The sequence below is a fragment of the Ranitomeya imitator genome, chromosome 1, assembly GCF_032444005.1.
Source record: "Ranitomeya imitator isolate aRanImi1 chromosome 1, aRanImi1.pri, whole genome shotgun sequence".
Taxonomy (NCBI): domain Eukaryota; kingdom Metazoa; phylum Chordata; class Amphibia; order Anura; family Dendrobatidae; genus Ranitomeya; species Ranitomeya imitator.
The window spans coordinates 803,852,477-803,870,669 of record NC_091282.1 but is presented as its reverse complement, the minus strand read 5'-3'; the positions used below and the strand labels follow the sequence as shown (position 1 = coordinate 803,870,669).

Here is an 18,193-nt window from a genome sequence, read left to right as displayed (position 1 = left end):
AGTGGGTCTCAGTGAGCGCCGCTCTAGCTCCTTCATCTGTGTCTTCTGCAGTGTGTATCAGTGAGCGCCGCTCTAGCTCCTTAATCTGTGTTTTCTGCAGTGTGTCTCAGTGAGCGCCGCTCTGGCTCCTTCATCTCTGTCTTCTGCAGTGTGTCTCAGTGAGCACCGCTCTGGCTCCTTCATCTGTGTCCTCTGCAGTGTGTCTCAGTGAGCACTGCTCTAGCTCCTTCATCTCTCTCTTCTGCAGTGCGTCTCAGCGAGTGTCGCTCCGGCTTCCTTCATCTGTATCTTCTGCAGAGTGTCTCAGCGAGCGCCACTCCGGCTCCATCATCTCTCTCTTCTGCAGTGTGCCTCAGCGAGTGTCGCTCCGGCTCCCTTCATCTGTGTCTTCTGCAGGGTGTCTCATTGAGCGCCGTTCTGGCTCCTTCATCTCTCTCTTCTGCAGAGTGTCTCAGCGAGTGCCACTCCGGCTCCCTTCATCTGTGTCTTCTGCAGAGTGTCTCAGCGAGCGCCACTCCGGCTCCTTCATCTCTCTCTTCTGCAGAGTGTCTCAGCGAGTGCCACTCCGGCTCCTTCATCTGTGTCTTCTGCTAAGTGTCTCAGCACAATATTCCAGGGACTGAGGTTACATATGATCTGATCGATCTGCCCTCACGCTGTAATAGAAGACGGGCAACTGGCAATTTGTAGGAAAATCCATTAAAAACCAAAAACTCGACAGCTCCAATGTAGTAAAACACATTTATTAGAGAGGAAAAGGAACAGTCCATATGGGAGGAAGTAAGATCTAACATAAAACCACGGGGCCCAGTAAAAAAATCAAAGGGTACATCATCTAATCAGCATGGATATCAGTCTGAAAAAGCAGTGCTGCAGTACAAAGCATGGCACATAGATAGAGCAGCCTATTCACAGAATAGGGGATAAGTTGCTAGTAGATGGGGTCCTGCTGCTGGGACGCCCACCAAACAGGTTTCTGGAGCCCCCATTAGAATGAGCGGTGGTTGAGCATGCGTAGTGTGTAGGGAAATGACAGACATCGCCAAAGACAGTCCTGACAGACAATGATTGTAAAATCTGTGCCCATTCTTGGGATTGATGGGGGTCCCGGCGGCCGGACTGCCAGCAAAGTGCGACTTATGTCCAGTCCTGTTGATAAGGATCAGACACTCAGACCCTGGGAAATCTGGCAAGTTGCCCCCGGTTCACAGCTCCTGGTGCGGCGCGGACTCTTCTTCATCTATGAACTGTGGGAAGGTCCCGCGGAGACTCGAGGCTTTTCTTTGCCGCTTCTCCTTCTCATCTTCGGCGGACACTGCGGCTTTTTTACTTCTGCCGGATTTCATATGTATCCGAATTTTCTGAGCAGCCAAGTTGGGATCAGCTTCATCCATCATGGCGAGGAAATTGTAGTGTGGAAGCGGAGCCCCCCAATCGTCTTTAGCTAAAGAGTCTGGAAGGGTAAAAATGAGAACATTACAGCACGCCTGCGATGCGCAGTACCGCAGCTCCGCTACATTCACTTTGTGAGAACATTTTTAAAAAACACTTTCTTCAAAAATTAGCGCCCCCACATTGTCTACAGGCTGTGTGCAGTATCACATCTTAGTATTTTTTATTTGAAAGCAGCCGAGCTGCAATACCAAACACAACCTATGGACAGGTGTGGCGCTGTTTATAGAAGAGAGCGGACATGTTTTGTCGGGGGGACTGGACGTGATGCCGGGGAGGATGGGACATGATGCCAGACCTGAATTGATGCTGGGGGGAGGGACCAGAAGTTATGCCGGGGGGTACCGGACGTGATGCCGGGAAGGTGGGAGACCGGACGTGATGCTGGCGAGGGACGGGACATGATCCCGGGGGAGGGAGACCATACGTGATGCCAGGGGTGGAAGACCAGGAGGGAGGGGACCGAACATGATGCCAGAGGTTTGTGCAGGTATATAACATTAGGTAAGTTTCCCATAAACAAAATATTCCTTAAAGTCTCTAATCGCCGAATGTCTGACTGTGGAGACCCTTGATTGTCCCAAACATATGGCTCTTAAGAAATTATCTGTTTGGAGCGGAGGCCGAGCAGTCCTATAGAAAATGATTGGACTGGAGCCGAGCAGTCCTATAGAAAATGATTGGAGTGGAGGGGGCAGAAGCTGGATCTCCGCAGGAGAATCTTATCTGATGGCCACTTACAGACGGGAACTTCCTCGCCAGCTTTTATCATTTCCAGCCAATATAAGATGCCGACTTCACTAATCTGCCGATCTACGGGAAGAGCGAAGACTTGTCCCAGAGAATCAGGAGTGACGAGCACGAGCTGAGGCAAGGGTGGGATCACGCTGAAATACGCCTTCAGTACCAGGAGCCCGGCCGGAGTGTTCCTTCTGCAAGAAAGTGTATAGGTGAAGAGATGCGGCAGAAACGGGTCATATTCACATGGGAGGACACACAGTGGATTTTCTGCAGCAAAATCTGAACCGTATTGTGGAGACTGGCTGCAGATTTGCATCGGAAAAGGTTAAAATCTGCAGTGGAAATTGATGTCAATATTCCCAGCATTTTTGTGAGATTTCCTAAACTTTCAGATCTCATCGATGACACTGAAAAAGGCAGCAGATAATCTGCCTGGAAAATCTGTTTGTACATTTTTGGACCAGTAAGAACTTTGTTGCGCCACTTTGCCAACAATATCCCCAGCACCCTTTAGCGCTGTGAATTTCTACTGTCCGTAATGAAAATGTTTCTTTGTAAAGTTTCCCTAAAATTAGCACAATTCAATTTCTGCTGCAGATTTTTTTCATTAGTATGAGATAAGTGCTTATTCACGATGCAGCTATTGAAAAACCCCAAAATCTGCGCCGCAAAATCAACAGTGTTTTCGGCTACTCTTAAAATCCCTATCTGTGCCATCATAGCGTGTTATTAGCAGATGCTCCCAGCTCTCCCACCTGGTCTATGTATAACAACAGGATTTGAAGCTTTATGATATACTTTGGTCACGATTTTTTATTTTTTTGACGGTTTTTACATCTAGTTTTTCAAAATTGGTTAGTGAATTTTATGCAAAATCAAAAATGCTCTTTATTTTTGTCTTTAACCTTTCCTCTCTTTTTGCAACTTTTTAGTGCAAAATGACAAGTTCAGCTTAAAATGTGACAAAACTTACGGCAAAGATTTTCGGATGTACATATAATCGCTCCGTTAAAGGGATTGGAGGACATCGGTAGAAAGTCATTGGGATTGATTATCTCCCATCCCAGTCAGGTTCCATCTCCAGAACCCATGAATACGCCTAAAATACCTGCAAGAAGCGGATTATTACTCACATATTCAGCCAGGAAGTCGTCGTCTGCTCCAGATACCTTCCTCTCACCAGACTTAAAATGTGCTTCTCAATGCGAGGGTCAATGACGCCATCAGAGAACAGGATGAGCAGAGGCTTCTGGAGTTTCATGAGGGCAGGGAGTGACTCCACGGTGACCTCCGGCTGTGGAAAGACGAGGAAGAGCAGTCTGGATAATTAAAGGGACGTGGCTACAAGCTGTTCCGATTGGCAATAAGCGTGTCTAGCTCTGAACGTTATAGATGCAGCCCATTGATTTCAATGAGAGTGGTGTAATTGCTTCATTTCCCCAGTGGAAGCGCTGTAGGGAATCTTAACACTTTCTGCCTGATGTAGCCAGACAGTACAACAGATCACTGAAGGAAAAGTGGAATATAGACAACCCCTTTAAGGATCAGGATTGTTAGTCGATCACAGATCTGTGACATTTTTCTTATTGCCTGTTCTGCTCTAATATGTCGTATGATAAGAAGGACAGAGATTCATGCAGCGGGTGTAAGGAGGGAGTGAGTGTAAGGTGCGGCTCATGGCAGGTGTCGTCTGTGTTATACAGCCAGCACCTGTCTCTGACAGAAGTAAGAGGCACAATCCCAGGAGGGCAACCATTCAGAAGCCCCACCACGATGTGATCATGGGGTACCAATGGACTGTCATGGCAGCCGTGGTTCTCACCGCCCCCTTGGTCGTTCTGTGAAGTGTCGCTGCAGGTGACTGGCCGGGCTTCATTGGAGACAGGGATTGTTTTTACTATATACTGAAGACCGGATCCTATGGGTAACTAGAAACAAAAGAGAAGTCAAAATATTAAAAGGAAAAATGATTTTCAAAATAGAAAAAATAAAAAATAACAAGTTTTCCCTAATTCAAAAATATAGAAATTAAAAAAGAAAATGAATAACGAACATTGTAAAAATAAAACCTCCAAAAAAATCAGAGTTGCCTTTTTGTTTTCACCATTTCACTGAACTTGGATTTTTTTCCCCCTTTTCCAGCACATTGTGGTTAAGTGAATGGTGTCCGGCAGAGAACAAGCCCTTGCACGGCCGTGAGGGGGAAAAATAAAAACGCAATAACGAAAACTGGTGGCGTCCTTAAGAGGGTAAAAAGCCATAACTGATGGTCGTCTCACAGACGGGATGTAAGTGACTGCAGACGCCCCCGTGGTCATCACAGCGCCAGATACTTCCCCTAATGAAGCCTTTGGCAAAGAAGCGCATGTGAACTGTGCCAAGGAAATAAGAACAGGCCGAAAGCAGCACAGAACATTTCAAGAGAGTGGACAATACGGCAGTGTGGTTATTTTTGCAATGATTCGGCTGTGTGTGACGAGACAAGTAGAGGGGGACACATACAGAAGCGGAAGGAACAGGGTCCCCGCAGAGTGATTCAGGAGATTTCTCAGGATAATTTTTTTTTTTTTTATTTAGGAACAACACAAAAACCCAGTAAATATGTAGATAAAGCCAAAAGTCAGACATATTTTCCAAAACATCTGTAACAAGAATCCACATTGCGACCTCGTTTCACCCAATCTTCATATTAACATAGGAAGGAGAAGCGTAGATGGGAGGAGAAATGAGAGTGTGAAGTAGGGAGGCGGGAGAGTGCCCCCCAGTCCAGGCACCCATGCCAACAAAGACCCAAATGACATGGAAGTGTGAGGGTCTACTGCAGGAGACGGTCATACTCACTGCAGAGCTGGAATCCCATCCAGTAGAGACATGATTTATAGAAGACTGCTGTAGAGAGAAGCTGCAAAGTCCTCCTTGTAATTAAATCATTGACCTTAGAAATCAATCGGGACGGGTTAGGGGGGACGGGCTAGGTGGGACGGGCTAGGGGGATGGGCTAGGGGGATTAGCTTTCTTCCATAACAGTGGAATACAAGGTCTGGCAGCCATCACCAAAAATCTTAGTAGAGATGGATTGTAGGAGGAAACGGAAGTCTCAGAGTTGTAGAAGGAATAGTTCAGGATCCATCACACAAAATGTCAACAAAAGCCCTGATAATGCTTTTCACTTCAGTCCAGAACGGTTGTAAAACCGGACAGAATCAAAAGATATGAAGGAAATGAACCTCAACTGAGCCACATCTCCAACGCTTAGGGTGAATGGAGGGAACATTTTGTTTAACTTAACGGGGACCCTGAACCACTGTGAAAGAAGTCTGAGATTTGCTTCCCGAAGCCGAGAATTGATGAACGATTTGTGCGCCAAGGACAACACCCTTTCCCTTTGTTCCATGATGCCCAAGACCTCTTTCTATTGTGTTAATAATCTGGAGGGCGGCAGATCCATTGGGTTAGTTAGCATTGAGTGTTCAGAGGAAAGTGCAAGGTGTCAATAATAGCTGGAAGTGCCTCTAATGAAGGCCAGTCATCATCTACACCTGTCTGGGAGGCCCTAAATTTCCCGAGACCCAAAGTCTGAACACAGGGTCTGACAGACCAGGGGAGAATCCCAGAGAGCCCATAACAGGCAATAATGGAGATGGAATGGGAAGACGTTTGTGTATCTCTGGTCTGGAGCAGCAATCGAGTTTAGCACATTGTAGGATGAGATTTCAACGAAGTTTGGGAACTGGAAGGGAACCAGGGGAGCCACTATAGTGGCCTCTGAAAAGCTTTGTTCTATTTGCACCCATGGCTTCACCGACACGTGCCTCACCAATCTTTGCCATATACCATCTAGACAGGTGAGCAGAGAGATAATACGCTTTAATATCTGGAAGGCCCAATACATCTAGACTTTTTGGTCTACATAGGAGGCATAGCTGGGGTTTAACTGCTTTATTAGCCCATAGGAAACCAATTTGCAAGGACACTATAGAAGTGAAGAAGGAGCTATGGACTTTAATGGGGAGAGTTTGAAAAAGATATAATATGCGAGGAAGAACATTCATTTTAGGAATTTCACATCTGCCAACCAAGTAAAGTTTACACCATTTTGAACAATCAACTTTAATGTTCTGGAGCAATGGTAAAAAATGAAGTTTGAAGATGGAATTAATATCAGCGGGGAGGAGAATGCCTAGATACTTCAGAGACCGAGGTGACCAATGACATTGACATGAATTCTGTAATGAGGGAACTAATTTCAATGGGAGATTTATATTCAGAGCCTTCGACTTAGTCACGTTAATTTTAGAATTAGACAAACTGCATATTTGTTACATTCCAATATCAAGCTACGGAGAGATACAATCGGGTAGTGATGAAGAATAAATAAGTCATCCGCATGCATAGGCTGCAACTTTGTAAGATATTTTGAATCTTTAGACCCGTAATATCTGGCTGGATCGGATACACTGAAGGAATAGCTCAAGAGTGAGGATAAAGATCAGGGGAGAGAGGGGGCAGCCCTGCCGAGTCACATTTGCATTGGAAATTTCTCGGAGAAAACACCATTCACCCGCACACAGGCGGAGGGAGTACAACACAGAGAACTGATCCACTTTTGTATGGAGCTCTGCAACCCAGTAGATTTCATCACCTCTTCCACCAAGTTGACCCGATCGAACGCGTCTGTAGATAAGAGTATCAAGAGTGTCATCTAGTTTGTCTTATGTATGAGAGTCAAGGCCTTAGTGGTGTTGTCCCTCGCTTCTCTGCCGGACATAAATTCCACCTGGTCATGGTGAATTAGATCTCTGGGCAAGAGTACTAGTCTGGTTGCTAGTATTTTGGTAAGAAGTGTCAAGTCTACATTAAGTAAAGATATTGGGTGATAGCCAGAGCCCCGGGCAGGATCTTTACCTACATTATGTATAATTGTAACGTTGGCATCTCTGGGAAGTGGAGATACCAAGCAAGCAGACATGTCATTGATGGCAGGCAAGAAGGGACAGAACAAGTAGGAGCAGAGCTTTTTATAATAGATCAGGGGGAGACCACCTGGAGCTGGGGCTTTACCTGAAGGACAGTTCTTCACTGCAATGTTAAGCTCCAGCTCAGAGATCGGACTCTCTAGGGTAGCGATATTTTCACTGTTCAATGAAGGGAGGCCAGAGTCAGAGGAGGATTTATCTATGGAGCATAAAGAAGTGTAGAAATCCTTACAGCAAGCAATGTCTTCTGGCAGAGTTGCTTTACCGCCTGAAGGGGTCTGAAGCAATGGGATACAACTAGTGATGAGTGAATATACTAGTTACTCGAGATTAACCGAGCACGCTCGGGTGTCCTCTAAGTATTTGTTAGTGCTCGGAGATTTAGTTTTCTTCGCCTCAGCTGAATGATTTACAGCTATTAGCCAGGATATGTACATGTGGGGGTTGCCTGGTTGCTAGGGAATCCCCACATGTACTTATGCTGGCTAACAGATGTAAATTATTCAGCTGCGGCGAATACACCGGATTACGTACCGGTAATGCTCTTTTATAGAGCCACGACAGCACCCACTTGAGAGAGGGGATCCGCCCCTAGGAACAGGAAACCCTATGGAGAGAATAAAAGGGGCGGTCCCCCTCGCTCCCACAGTTGGGTTTACAGAGATTGCGAGGAACCGCCCACCAGACTTTAGTAGGTCATTCAATATCATCGTTTATAACTAGTTAACTTAAGCATGGCTAACTACAAGAACCAAACACCCTTAACCGTGCTCCTAATAAAAAACCTATAAGGGTGGGAAGTGAAGGGGTGCTGTCGTGGCTCTATAAAAGAGCATTACCGGTACGTAATCCGGTGTTTTCTCTTCGCCACGACAGCACCCACTTGAGAGACTTTCAGAGATAGTCATTTGGGAGGGATCACCGTGTTAAGAACTGATCTACCGAAGGACAAGTCAGATGAGGCAGATAGATCTAATCTATAGTGATTATAGAAGGTAGTAGGCGAAGACCAGGTTGCGGCCTTACATATCTGTTCTATCGGAACCTCCGCTCGTTCAGCCCAGGATGATGCAATCGCCCGGGTGGAATGTGCTCTTACGGTCTCAGGCGGATTCTCCCCTTTGGATGAATAGACCAGACATATTGCATCTCGAATCCACCGAGATAAAGTACCCTTCGTGATTCCAGCTCCTTTCCTATGACCCTGGAAAGAAACAAAGAGAGCCCTGCTCTTCCTCCAAGCACTAGTCCTATCCAAATAGGCTAATATGGCTCTCCTCACATCTAATGTGTGGTATCTTTGTTCTTCCTGACTTGTAGGGTTATCATAGAAGGAGGGAAGGAAAATTTCTTGCGATCTGTGAAATTTGGTGCATACTTTGGGTAAGTATGAAGGGTCTGTCTTAAGGACAACTATCTGGGAATATAGACATAAAGGGAGGATCTATCGATAGTGCCTGTATGTCACTTACTCTTCTCGCTGATACTAAGGCGACAAGAAGAGCTGTCATGAGGGAGACATGTTTTATGTGAGCTGAATGTAGAGGCTCAAAAGGGTGATCTGTAAGAGCTTCGAGAACTAAATTAACATCCCAAGGTGGTACATGGGGAATTCGAACTGTCTCTGACCTCTGGCATGCTGCATCAAATCTGGCTACCCACTTATTACCTGCGATATCAAGACCATATAAAGCCCCCAGCGCAGAAATGTGTACTTTTAAGGTACTGACCGCCAGACCTAGGTCGCTCCCTTTTTGAAGAAATTCTAGAATTATAGGAATATGAATTTCGTTTGACAGGGCCGTTGGGTAGAGGTTTAGAAATTTTTTCCACACTCTTGCATAGATGGAGGTAGTGGACTTTTTCCTACTTAGCAGCAGAGTGTCAATCACTTTGTTTGAGAACCCTCTCATCTTTAGCAGCTGCCTCTCAAGTTCCAGGCTGTTAACCGTAGACGCTTCACCTGAGGGTGGTTGAAGGGGCCCTGGAAGAGAAGATCCCGATCCTCCGGGAGGATCCATGGGTCTGAGATTGGCATGGCTCTCAGCCAAGAAAACCATGGCCTTTTGGGCCAGAACGGAGCTATTAAGATCACGTTTGCTCTGTCCTCCCTTATCTTCCTGATTACTGTCGGAAGTAGTATCATCGGGGGAAAGGCATATGCCTTTTTGAATACCCATGGTACTTGTAGGGCGTCGAAGATATCTGGATTATCAGATCGGAACAATGATGCGAATTTTTTGACTTGCCTGTTTTGTCTTGTCGCAAAGAGATCTATCTCGGGAGTGCCCCACTTTTTTATTATCATACAAAAGATACAACGATTTAGAACCCATTCTCCTTGGTGGGGAGTGTGGCGACTGAGGAAATCTGCTCTCGATTTGTCGATTCCTCTCACATGTAGTGCTGATAGGGACAGGAGGTGTTCCTCTGCCATGGCTAGAATATCGTTGGCTATAGACATGAGTCCTTCCGATCTTGTTCCTCCTTGGTGGTTTATATATGCTACCGCTGTCATGTTGTCTGAGAAGACTCTTGTATGTGTTCCGTGTAGCTGCGGAAGAAATTCAGATAAGGCATGATAAACAGCCTTCAGCTCTTTTTTATTAGAAGAATCATCTGATTCTCTAGGAGACCACAGACCTTGCACTATTTGGTCTTCTAAATGTGCTCCCCAACCACTAGGACTGGCGTCAGTGAAAACAGTTTTTGATGGTTTAACCACCCAGGGGACCCCACTGGAAAAATGATTCGGATTTAACCACCAAGTGAGAGATTGTATCACATCTGTCGTTAAAGAAATACGAGTATCTAATCGGCCATGTAACCTTTCTTCCTCACGAAGTATTGTATACTGCAATTTCCTGCTATGGAATTGGGCCCACGGAACAGCTGGAATACAAGAAGTGAAGGAACCAAGAAGGGACATACCTTCTCTTAGGGAAATTAGGGGGTGGTTAATCACCGATTGTACTTTGTTTATGATTGCTATTTGTTTTGACTCGGGAAGAAAGCACATTTGATTTGTAGAGTCTAGAATAATTCCTAAAAATTTTTGATTAGTTGTGGGGGACAATCTAGATTTTTCCCAATTTACTAACCACCCTAACCCCTGTAGGGATGAAATTGAATCAGATAAGCGTTGATGACATTGAGAAAGAGAGTTCCCGACTATCAATAGGTCATCTAAATAGGGTATTATGAGGGTATCTTTTAACCTCAAATATGACATTACCTCTGACATCAGTTTTGTGAAAACTCTAGGGGCTATTGATAGTCCAAAGGGCATTGATGTGTATTGATAATGCCGTATCTGACCTTTGACCATAACTGCCACCCGTAGATATTGCTGATGCTCTCTGAAGATTGGAAGATGATAGTATGCATCTTTAAGGTCAAGAACTGCCATGAAGCAATGGGGAAACAGAAGCTTAATAGTTGACCGAATGGATTCCATTTTAAAAGTTTGGTTCTCTAAGAAGACGTTTAGTCTCTTAAGGTTAATTATTGTTCTATATGATCCGTCGGGTTTCGAAATCAAAAATAAAGGGGAATAAAATCCCCTTCCTTTTTGATGAAAAGGGACTTCCGCTAATACTCCTTTGGACAGGAGAGTTATTATTTCCTGTTCCAAGGCCTCTTGTTGTGATGGTGAACCTAAGGAAGTCAAACAAAACGAGTCCGGGGGAACTTGAGAAAATCTTAATTTTAGGCCTGTAGTTATAAGGCTAGTTGCCCATGAATTAGAGGTTATTGCCAGCCATTGTGTGGAGAAGAAGGACAACCTACCACCAACGGGTAGATCTGTCCTAACGGGGTTTATCCTCAGGTTTGAAAGGGCGTTTTCCGAAGAAGGCTCCCTTCTGCTTAAAGTCCTTATTAGCCCAACGGTCCTGGTTTTTATAGTCCCGTCTTCTGTTGAATATGGGCTTTCGGAACGCTCTCCTATAAGATGGAAGATAAGTGTTATTGGGGAACCCTTTCTTCCTCTCACCCGCTTTGGTAATGATCTCATCTAACTGAGTACCAAATAGGTACTCACCCTGGCAGGGCAGACCACATAACTTGGATTTTGTTTGTGGATCTCCTTTCCACCCCTTTAGCCACAAGGCGCGGCGAGCCGCGTTGGTTAGACCTGCTGATTTGGCTGCTAATCGGATAGAATCAGCTGAAGAATCTGCCAAAAAGGCAGTAGCTCCTCTAATTAACGGAATAGATGACATGAGTTTATTGCGGGAAAGGCCACCTTTTAAGCCTTCTTCCAGATCATTCAACCAAACCATCATGGATCTAGCGGTACATGTGGCCGAAATAGCTGGTCTAAAAGCTCCTGTACAGGATTCCCAAGCTCTTTTTAAAAGGGAGTCTGCTTTCCGATCGAGCGGGTCTTGCAAGGATCCTGAATCTTCAACAGGCAATAAAGATTTCTTAGAAGTGGATGCCACTGCCGCATCTACTTTTGGGGCTTTTGCCCATTTGGAGAAATCCTTGTCATTAGGCCGGGGACACACACAACGTATTAAAAAACGGTCCGTTTTTGACGGACGAGAATCGCACAAATGTTACCAAAACAGTTATCCGTGTGCAGTGCGAGGATGCGATTTTCTCGCATCAAATGATCCGTGTGACATCCGTGTGACATCTGTATGGCATCCGTATGGCGAGATTTTCTCACACACTTGCAAAATGAGCAAATAATGGCTGAGCCTTTCCTGTCACCTGCCCAATGCCTGAGAATTTCTCGCAAGTCACACTGATGGTCCGTGTTCTGTGCTATTTTTTCTCACCCCCATAGACTTTCATTGGCGAGTCTCGGCCGAGATACGCTGACAATCGCAGCATGCTGCGATTTCACTCGGATCCTGAATACGGCCGAGAAAATATCGGATGATGGGAGCTGCCCCATAGATTAACATTGGGACGAGTGCTATGCGATTTTTTATCGCATTGCACTCGTCCGTATTACGGTCTAGTGTGACCCCGGCCTCAAAGGGATAGCGACGTTTTGAGGAAGACGGCAACCCTCTTTGCCCCTGGCTTTCCCACTCCTTTTTGACTAACTCCTTTATTGCTGGAATAATAGGAAAAGAAGGTCTCTTTTTCTCGGACAGGCCAGCAAACATCACGTCCTGTGGTGTTTTAAGGGTCTTAGTATCTTCCATACCCATGGTGTTACGTACTGATCTGACTAAATTGTCAATGCTGTCTGTAGGGAAACATGTATCCTGTTCACCCTCCGAGGATATAACCTCTTGGGAACTGTCCGACTCCTTATCCTCAACCTCAGATGACTGTTCAGATATAGGAGAGCTGTATTTCTTCCTACTTCCAGGAATTTTATCCGAGTTTCGAAAGGCTCGTAACTCCTCTCTTATCATGCTACGTATATCATCCGACCTTACTGAAGACTCCTCTCGTAAGGTGGATTCGATGCAAGACTGGCATAACTTTTTTAAATAGGTATCCGGGAGCGGCTGAGAGCATAAGGCACATTGCTTATGTTTGGATTTCCCTGTTCTTTTAACCTAGGGAATTAGATGAAAGAGGGAGTATAATCAGCTTAAAATAGGGTAGACACACACTCACCCCTGAAGCTGTCATAATACCGGCTGGAGAGGAGGAGACGGAGGCACAGATGGAGGAACCGACCGGTCCGATCTCTTTTCCCTGGCGCTCTTAGAGGATGATCTGCGGCTGCTAGTCCGGCTTCCTGGCGTAACAGCGTTAACTTCTGGAGAAGGCAACGTTGTCTCTTGAGGAGATGCCATGATGGACGCCGGGAATCAGCACCGGCGTCCTTTTGTTATGGGGGCCGCCATCTTCTTCCTGCCGCACCCGGAAGTGAGTACAACATCCAGGTTGCGGCTCTGCTGTGCGCGCCTGCGCTCCTATCCAGCGATCGCGCAGGCGCCGTCCTCCTCCTCCATCACCCCGGAAGTTGTAGTAATACTTCCGGGGGAGAAATTACTGGGCCACACGCTGCCTGTGCGCCACCCGAGGCTGGCGTCACAGGATCTTACCCCAGCGGTCCGGCCTGCAGGTCTGCTGGATGCTTCTCCGTGAGCCAGGCGCCTCCCCGATCCTGGCCTCACGGTACCTGCCAGCAGAGGGGGGAAGCTGAGACAGGACCCCCGACGCTGCTTCCAGCTCTGGAGCCCTTGCCTTCCCTATCCAGGTAAACCGCGCAAGCGGCATCCAGGCTGGGAATCCTCTTCTCTCCAGGTCTCCCGTAGGAACAGGAAACCAACTGTGGGAGTGAGGGGGACCGCCCCTTTTATTCTCTCCATAGGGTTTCCTGTTCCTAGGGGCGGATCCCCTCTCTCAAGTGGGTGCTGTCGTGGCGAAGAGAAAAAAACAATCTCCGAGCACTAAAAAAATACTCGGATGACCCCCGAGCATGCTCGGGAAATCTCGCGTAACGAGTATATTCACTCATCACTAGATACAACCCTTCAAATCGCTGGATCTTCAGAGCTCTAGCCAGTGTTCTGCTACATTTATTCCCAAATTCATAAAAATGTCTTCTACCTTTAGCTGGGGAACACTGAGCCTCGTGACACAAAAGGGATCTCAATTATTATTTATTTATACAGCACCATTAATTCCATGGTGCTGTACACAACATGGAGTTACATCAAAATACAAATATCACTTACAGTAAACAAAGCCAACAATGACAGACTGATACAGAGGGAAGAGGACCCTGCCCTTGCGGGCTTACATTCTACAGGATGGTGGGGAAGGAGACAGGAGGTCGAGGGTTGCAGTAGCTCCGATGGTGTTGAGGTGGCAATGTGGTCATTACAGGCTGTAAGCTTCTTTGAAGAGGTGGGTTTTCAGGTTTCTTTTGAAGGATCCACATGTGGTGGATAACCGGATGTGTTGGGGCACAGAATTCCAGAGGATGGGGGATATTCGGGAGAAGCCTTGGAGGCGATTGGGTGAGGAGCGAATAAGCGTGGAGGAGAGAAGGAGGTCTTGGGAGGACCGGAGATTACGTGAGGGAAGACATTGAGAGATTAGTGTGGAAATATACGGAGGAGAAAGGTTATGGATGGCTTTGTAGGTCAGTGTTAGTAGTTTAAACTCGATACGTTGCGAAATTGTGAGCCAGTGAAGGGATTAGCAAAGAGCGGAAGCAGGAGTGTAGCAAGGAGAGAGATTAATTAGTCGGACAGCAGAGTTAAGGATGGACTGGAGGGGTGCGAGAGTGTTAGAAGGTAGGCCACAGAGGAGGATGTTGCAGTAGTCAAGGTTGGAGATGATTAGGGCATGCACAAGCATTTTGGCAGAGTGAGGGTTGAGGAAAGGATGGATTCTGGAAATATTTTTGAGCTGGATGCGACAGGAGGTGGTGAGAGCTTGGATGTGCGGTATAAAGGACAGAGCAGAGTCAAGGGTTACTTCGCGTCAGTGGATTACCGGGACGGGGGAAAGTGTGAATTCATTTATTGTGATTGATAGATAGACCAAGTAGGGAAGGTGTGCGAGATGGAGGAAAGATAATTAGTTCGGTTTTGTCCACATTGAGTTTGAGGAAGCGAGAGAAGAAGAAGGAGGATATGGCTGATAGACACTCCGGGATTCTGGACAGCAGAGAGGTGACATCTGGGCCAGAGAGGTAGATCTGAGTGTCATCGGCATATAGATGGTAATGGAAGCCATAGGACTTTTATGAGTTGTCGCAGGACAAGGGTATAGATTGAGAAGAGAAGGGGTCCTAGCACACAGCCTTGAGGGACACCAACAGAGAGGGGGCGAGGTGAAGAGGTAGTATGGGAGTAGGAAACGCTGAATGTGCGGTTGGTAAGGTATGAGGAGATCCAGGATAGGGCAACGTCTTTGACACCAAAGGAAGAGAGGATCTGTAGCAGGAGGCAGTGGTCAACTGTGTCGAAGGCAGAGGACAGGTCTAGGAGGAGGAGTATAGAGAATTGTTTGTTAGCTTTGGCTGTAAGTCGTTCGTAAGTTTGGTCAGGGCAGTCTCAATGGAATGGTGGGGACGGAAGCCAGATTGTAGGCTGTCGAAGAGAGAGTTAGATGCAAGGAGTTTGGAAGCAAATGGGAGCAAAGATATGGGGCGATAGCTGGACATAGTGCTCAGATCAAAGGAAGGTTTTTGAGGATAGGTGTGATTGTGGCATGTTTGAAGGCAGAAGGGAAGGTACCAGAAGTCAGTGATAGATTAAAGAGATGGGTTAGGGATGGGATTAGTGTGGTGGTGAGGTTGGGGAGGAGGTGGGATGGGGTCAAGTGCACAAATGGTGAAGTGTGATTTAGAGAGAAGATGAGCAAGCTGTCCTTCAGGGATTTTGGGGAGGGAAGTTATGGGCTAAGGGCATTGGTCAGGCATACAAATGGGTTGTAGTGGTCGGACAACAAAGACTTGCCTTGTTTGGTCTATCTTATTTTTGAAGTGCGTGGCAAAGTCCTCAGCCGAGATTAAGGAAGTCGGAGGGGCAGTGGTGGGCGGAGGAGGGAGTTAAGTGTTGAACAACTGTTTGGGGTTGTGGGATAAAGAAGATACGAGGGATGTGAAATAGGCCTGTTTAGCAGAGGTGAGAGCTGATTTCAATGCGAGTGTTGCTTGTTTGAGTGCAGTGACATCAGTGTTATGATCAAGAAGGTTCTTATGTTGAGTTTCAAGTGTACGAATAGTGGCCAGCAAATCAATGATAGCTGAAGCGCACTCTGTTTTTATACGTGACCTGTGTTTGATAAAGATCCGCCGGACCACACATTTATACGCCTCCCAGATTATGTTGGGGGACATGCCCTCACTAGAGTTTATGGCAAAGTAATCCAATAAGGTATTCTGGATTTCTTGAATAGTAAGCTGATTATCTAATAGTGACATATTTAATAGTCACTGCCCATGTCTGGGAATAAAACTGGATAGTGAGAGTGAGAATAACCCGTGTGTGATCAGAGAAACATATACTGTCAATAGAGACTTGTATAAGAGAGTGTAGACCACTCTGTTTGATGAAGAAGTAATGTACACGCAGGTATATATCATGTACTGATGAGTAGTGCGTAGACTCTCATTCACATGGATGTAGAAGACGCCAGGTATCAATCAGCTGCTGTTCATGAAACCCCTGTCTGATACGTCTCACGAGGACGGAGCTGCAGGCGATGGGGTCGTGTCATGATCTGTTAGATGGAGACAAGTGGAGGATAAGACTGGGAGTTACCTAGCAGAAGAATTTAGGGTCACACTGCAGCACAGAGTGTTTCAGGACACAACGGAAAGGCACATTGATGAGGACAGCGCTGCATTTTGTCATATAAGAAAGAAAATGGAGACAACAGTCTCTTTGGGAAAAGCACAGCAGAACAGAGTATTTCAGAAGAAGACAAAGTGGAAGATGCTGTGCGCCACAGCAGCACAGATGATGTAAGACAAAATGACCCACTGCATGTGCAAAACACACAGTGGTGCCATGATTAAATGGACTAGACAGGTGGACGGTCACAGTCCCGAGAGCATCATGGAAGCTGCACACTGACACCCCACATAATAAAATGCGGCCTTTCATCTTACTGACCATTTCCAGCAGTCACTAACCAGACATGTGTCCCCCTTTCCTAACATATCCCTGGGGGGCGAGTCTGGCCGCTGTACTCAATGCTGAATATGGTGCAGGGGAGGGGAGAGCATTTTACACCCATGGTTTCCTGTGTCCCCCAATGAAGCAATAGAGAAATGTTATTTATTAAATGTACAAAACTCACAAACTCTCCGAGAAGTTCCCGTCGTAGAAGTGGAAGGATGTCATCTGCGGCAGTGCTGTGGATCGAGACGGCATTGACTTTCTGCAAGGAGTGCTGGGAAAACAGCACGGCGGGGGGCAGAACGCCGTAATGCTGAGCCCTGCGGGACAGTGCAACCAGACATCAGACAAGAGGAGGAGACAGAAAAATATCAAAAGTCACCACCGACATTCACAACGTCATGTGGAAAGATAGAAAAGTAAGGGATTACCAGGGGTGGGGAACTAACACGACTACTGGGGAAATGTGAGCCTGGGGAGAGGGGTCATGCTGTGTATATTGGGGAAGAGGTGGCAGCAGTGACTAATGGGGACGTGGTGGAGTTGCCTGCTGTGATTACTGAAAATTAACAGGCGGTCCTGCGAATTCCTAAGACATAAAGGGGTGCTGCGGCTGCTGAGGTCAGTAGGGGGTGCAGTGACTACTGGGGAAATGAGCAGGTGCTGTGACTACTGAGGAAATGAGCAGGTGCTGTGACTACTGAGGAAATGAGCAGGTGCTGTGACTACTGAGGAAATGAGAGGGTGCTGCGACTACTGAGGAAATGAGGGAGTGCTGTGACTACTGAGGAAATGAGAGGGTGCTGTGACTACTGGGGAAATGAGGGAGTGCTGAGAGTACTGGGGAAATGAGGGGGTGCAGTGACTACTGGGGAAATGAGGGAGTGCTGTGACTACTGGGGAAATGAGGGGGTGCAGTGACTACTGGGGAAATGAGGGGGTGCTGCTACTCCTGGGGAAATAAGGGAGTGCAGTGACTACTGGGGAAATGAGGGGGTGCAGTAACTACTGGGGAAATGAGGGGGTGCAGTAACTACTGGGGAAATGAGGGGGTGCTGCTACTCCTGGGGAAATGAGGGAGTGCAGTGACTACTGGGGAAATGAGGGAGTGCTGTGACTACTGGGGAAATGAGAGGGTGCTGTGACTGCTGGGGAAATGAGAGGGTGATGTGACTGCTGGGGAAATGAGAGGGTGCTGTGACTGCTGGGGAAATGAGAGGGTGCTGGCGTGCTGCTACTACTGGGGAAATGAGAGGGTATTGTGATTACTAGGGAAATGAGAGGGTGCTTTGACTACACGGGAAATGAGAGGGGGCTGCGACTGCTGGGGAAATGAGAGGGTGCTGTGACTGCTGGGGAAATGTGAGGGTGCTGTGACTGCTGGGGAAATGTGAGGGTGCAACGACTACTGGGAAAAGAGAGCGTGCAGTGACTACTGGGGATAGGGGCAGCACGGTGGCGCAGTGG

The 18,193-nt window shown here is 46.8% G+C and overlaps 1 protein-coding gene across 3 annotated transcripts in view; it reads right to left on the bottom strand.

Annotated features, from left to right (window-relative positions):
• Positions 1 to 722: 722 nt before the first annotated feature.
• Positions 723 to 18,193, bottom strand: part of TXNDC16 (thioredoxin domain containing 16) — a 74,454-nt gene continuing 56,983 nt past the window's right edge. For 2 of the 3 annotated variants that reach the window (XM_069738758.1, XM_069738767.1), the window contains 4 exons: positions 16,908 to 17,046; positions 3,327 to 3,487; positions 2,194 to 2,384; positions 723 to 1,453 (listed from right to left, as the gene is read on the bottom strand). In XM_069738758.1, coding sequence (XP_069594859.1) covers positions 1,206 to 1,453; positions 2,194 to 2,384; positions 3,327 to 3,487; positions 16,908 to 17,046 — 739 coding nt within the window. In that variant the 3' untranslated portion in view covers positions 723 to 1,205. Of the gene's footprint in view, positions 1,454 to 2,193; positions 2,385 to 3,326; positions 3,488 to 4,015; positions 4,122 to 16,907; positions 17,047 to 18,193 lie in introns of all 3 variants that reach the window. The other variant, XR_011315193.1, reaches the window with a different exon arrangement.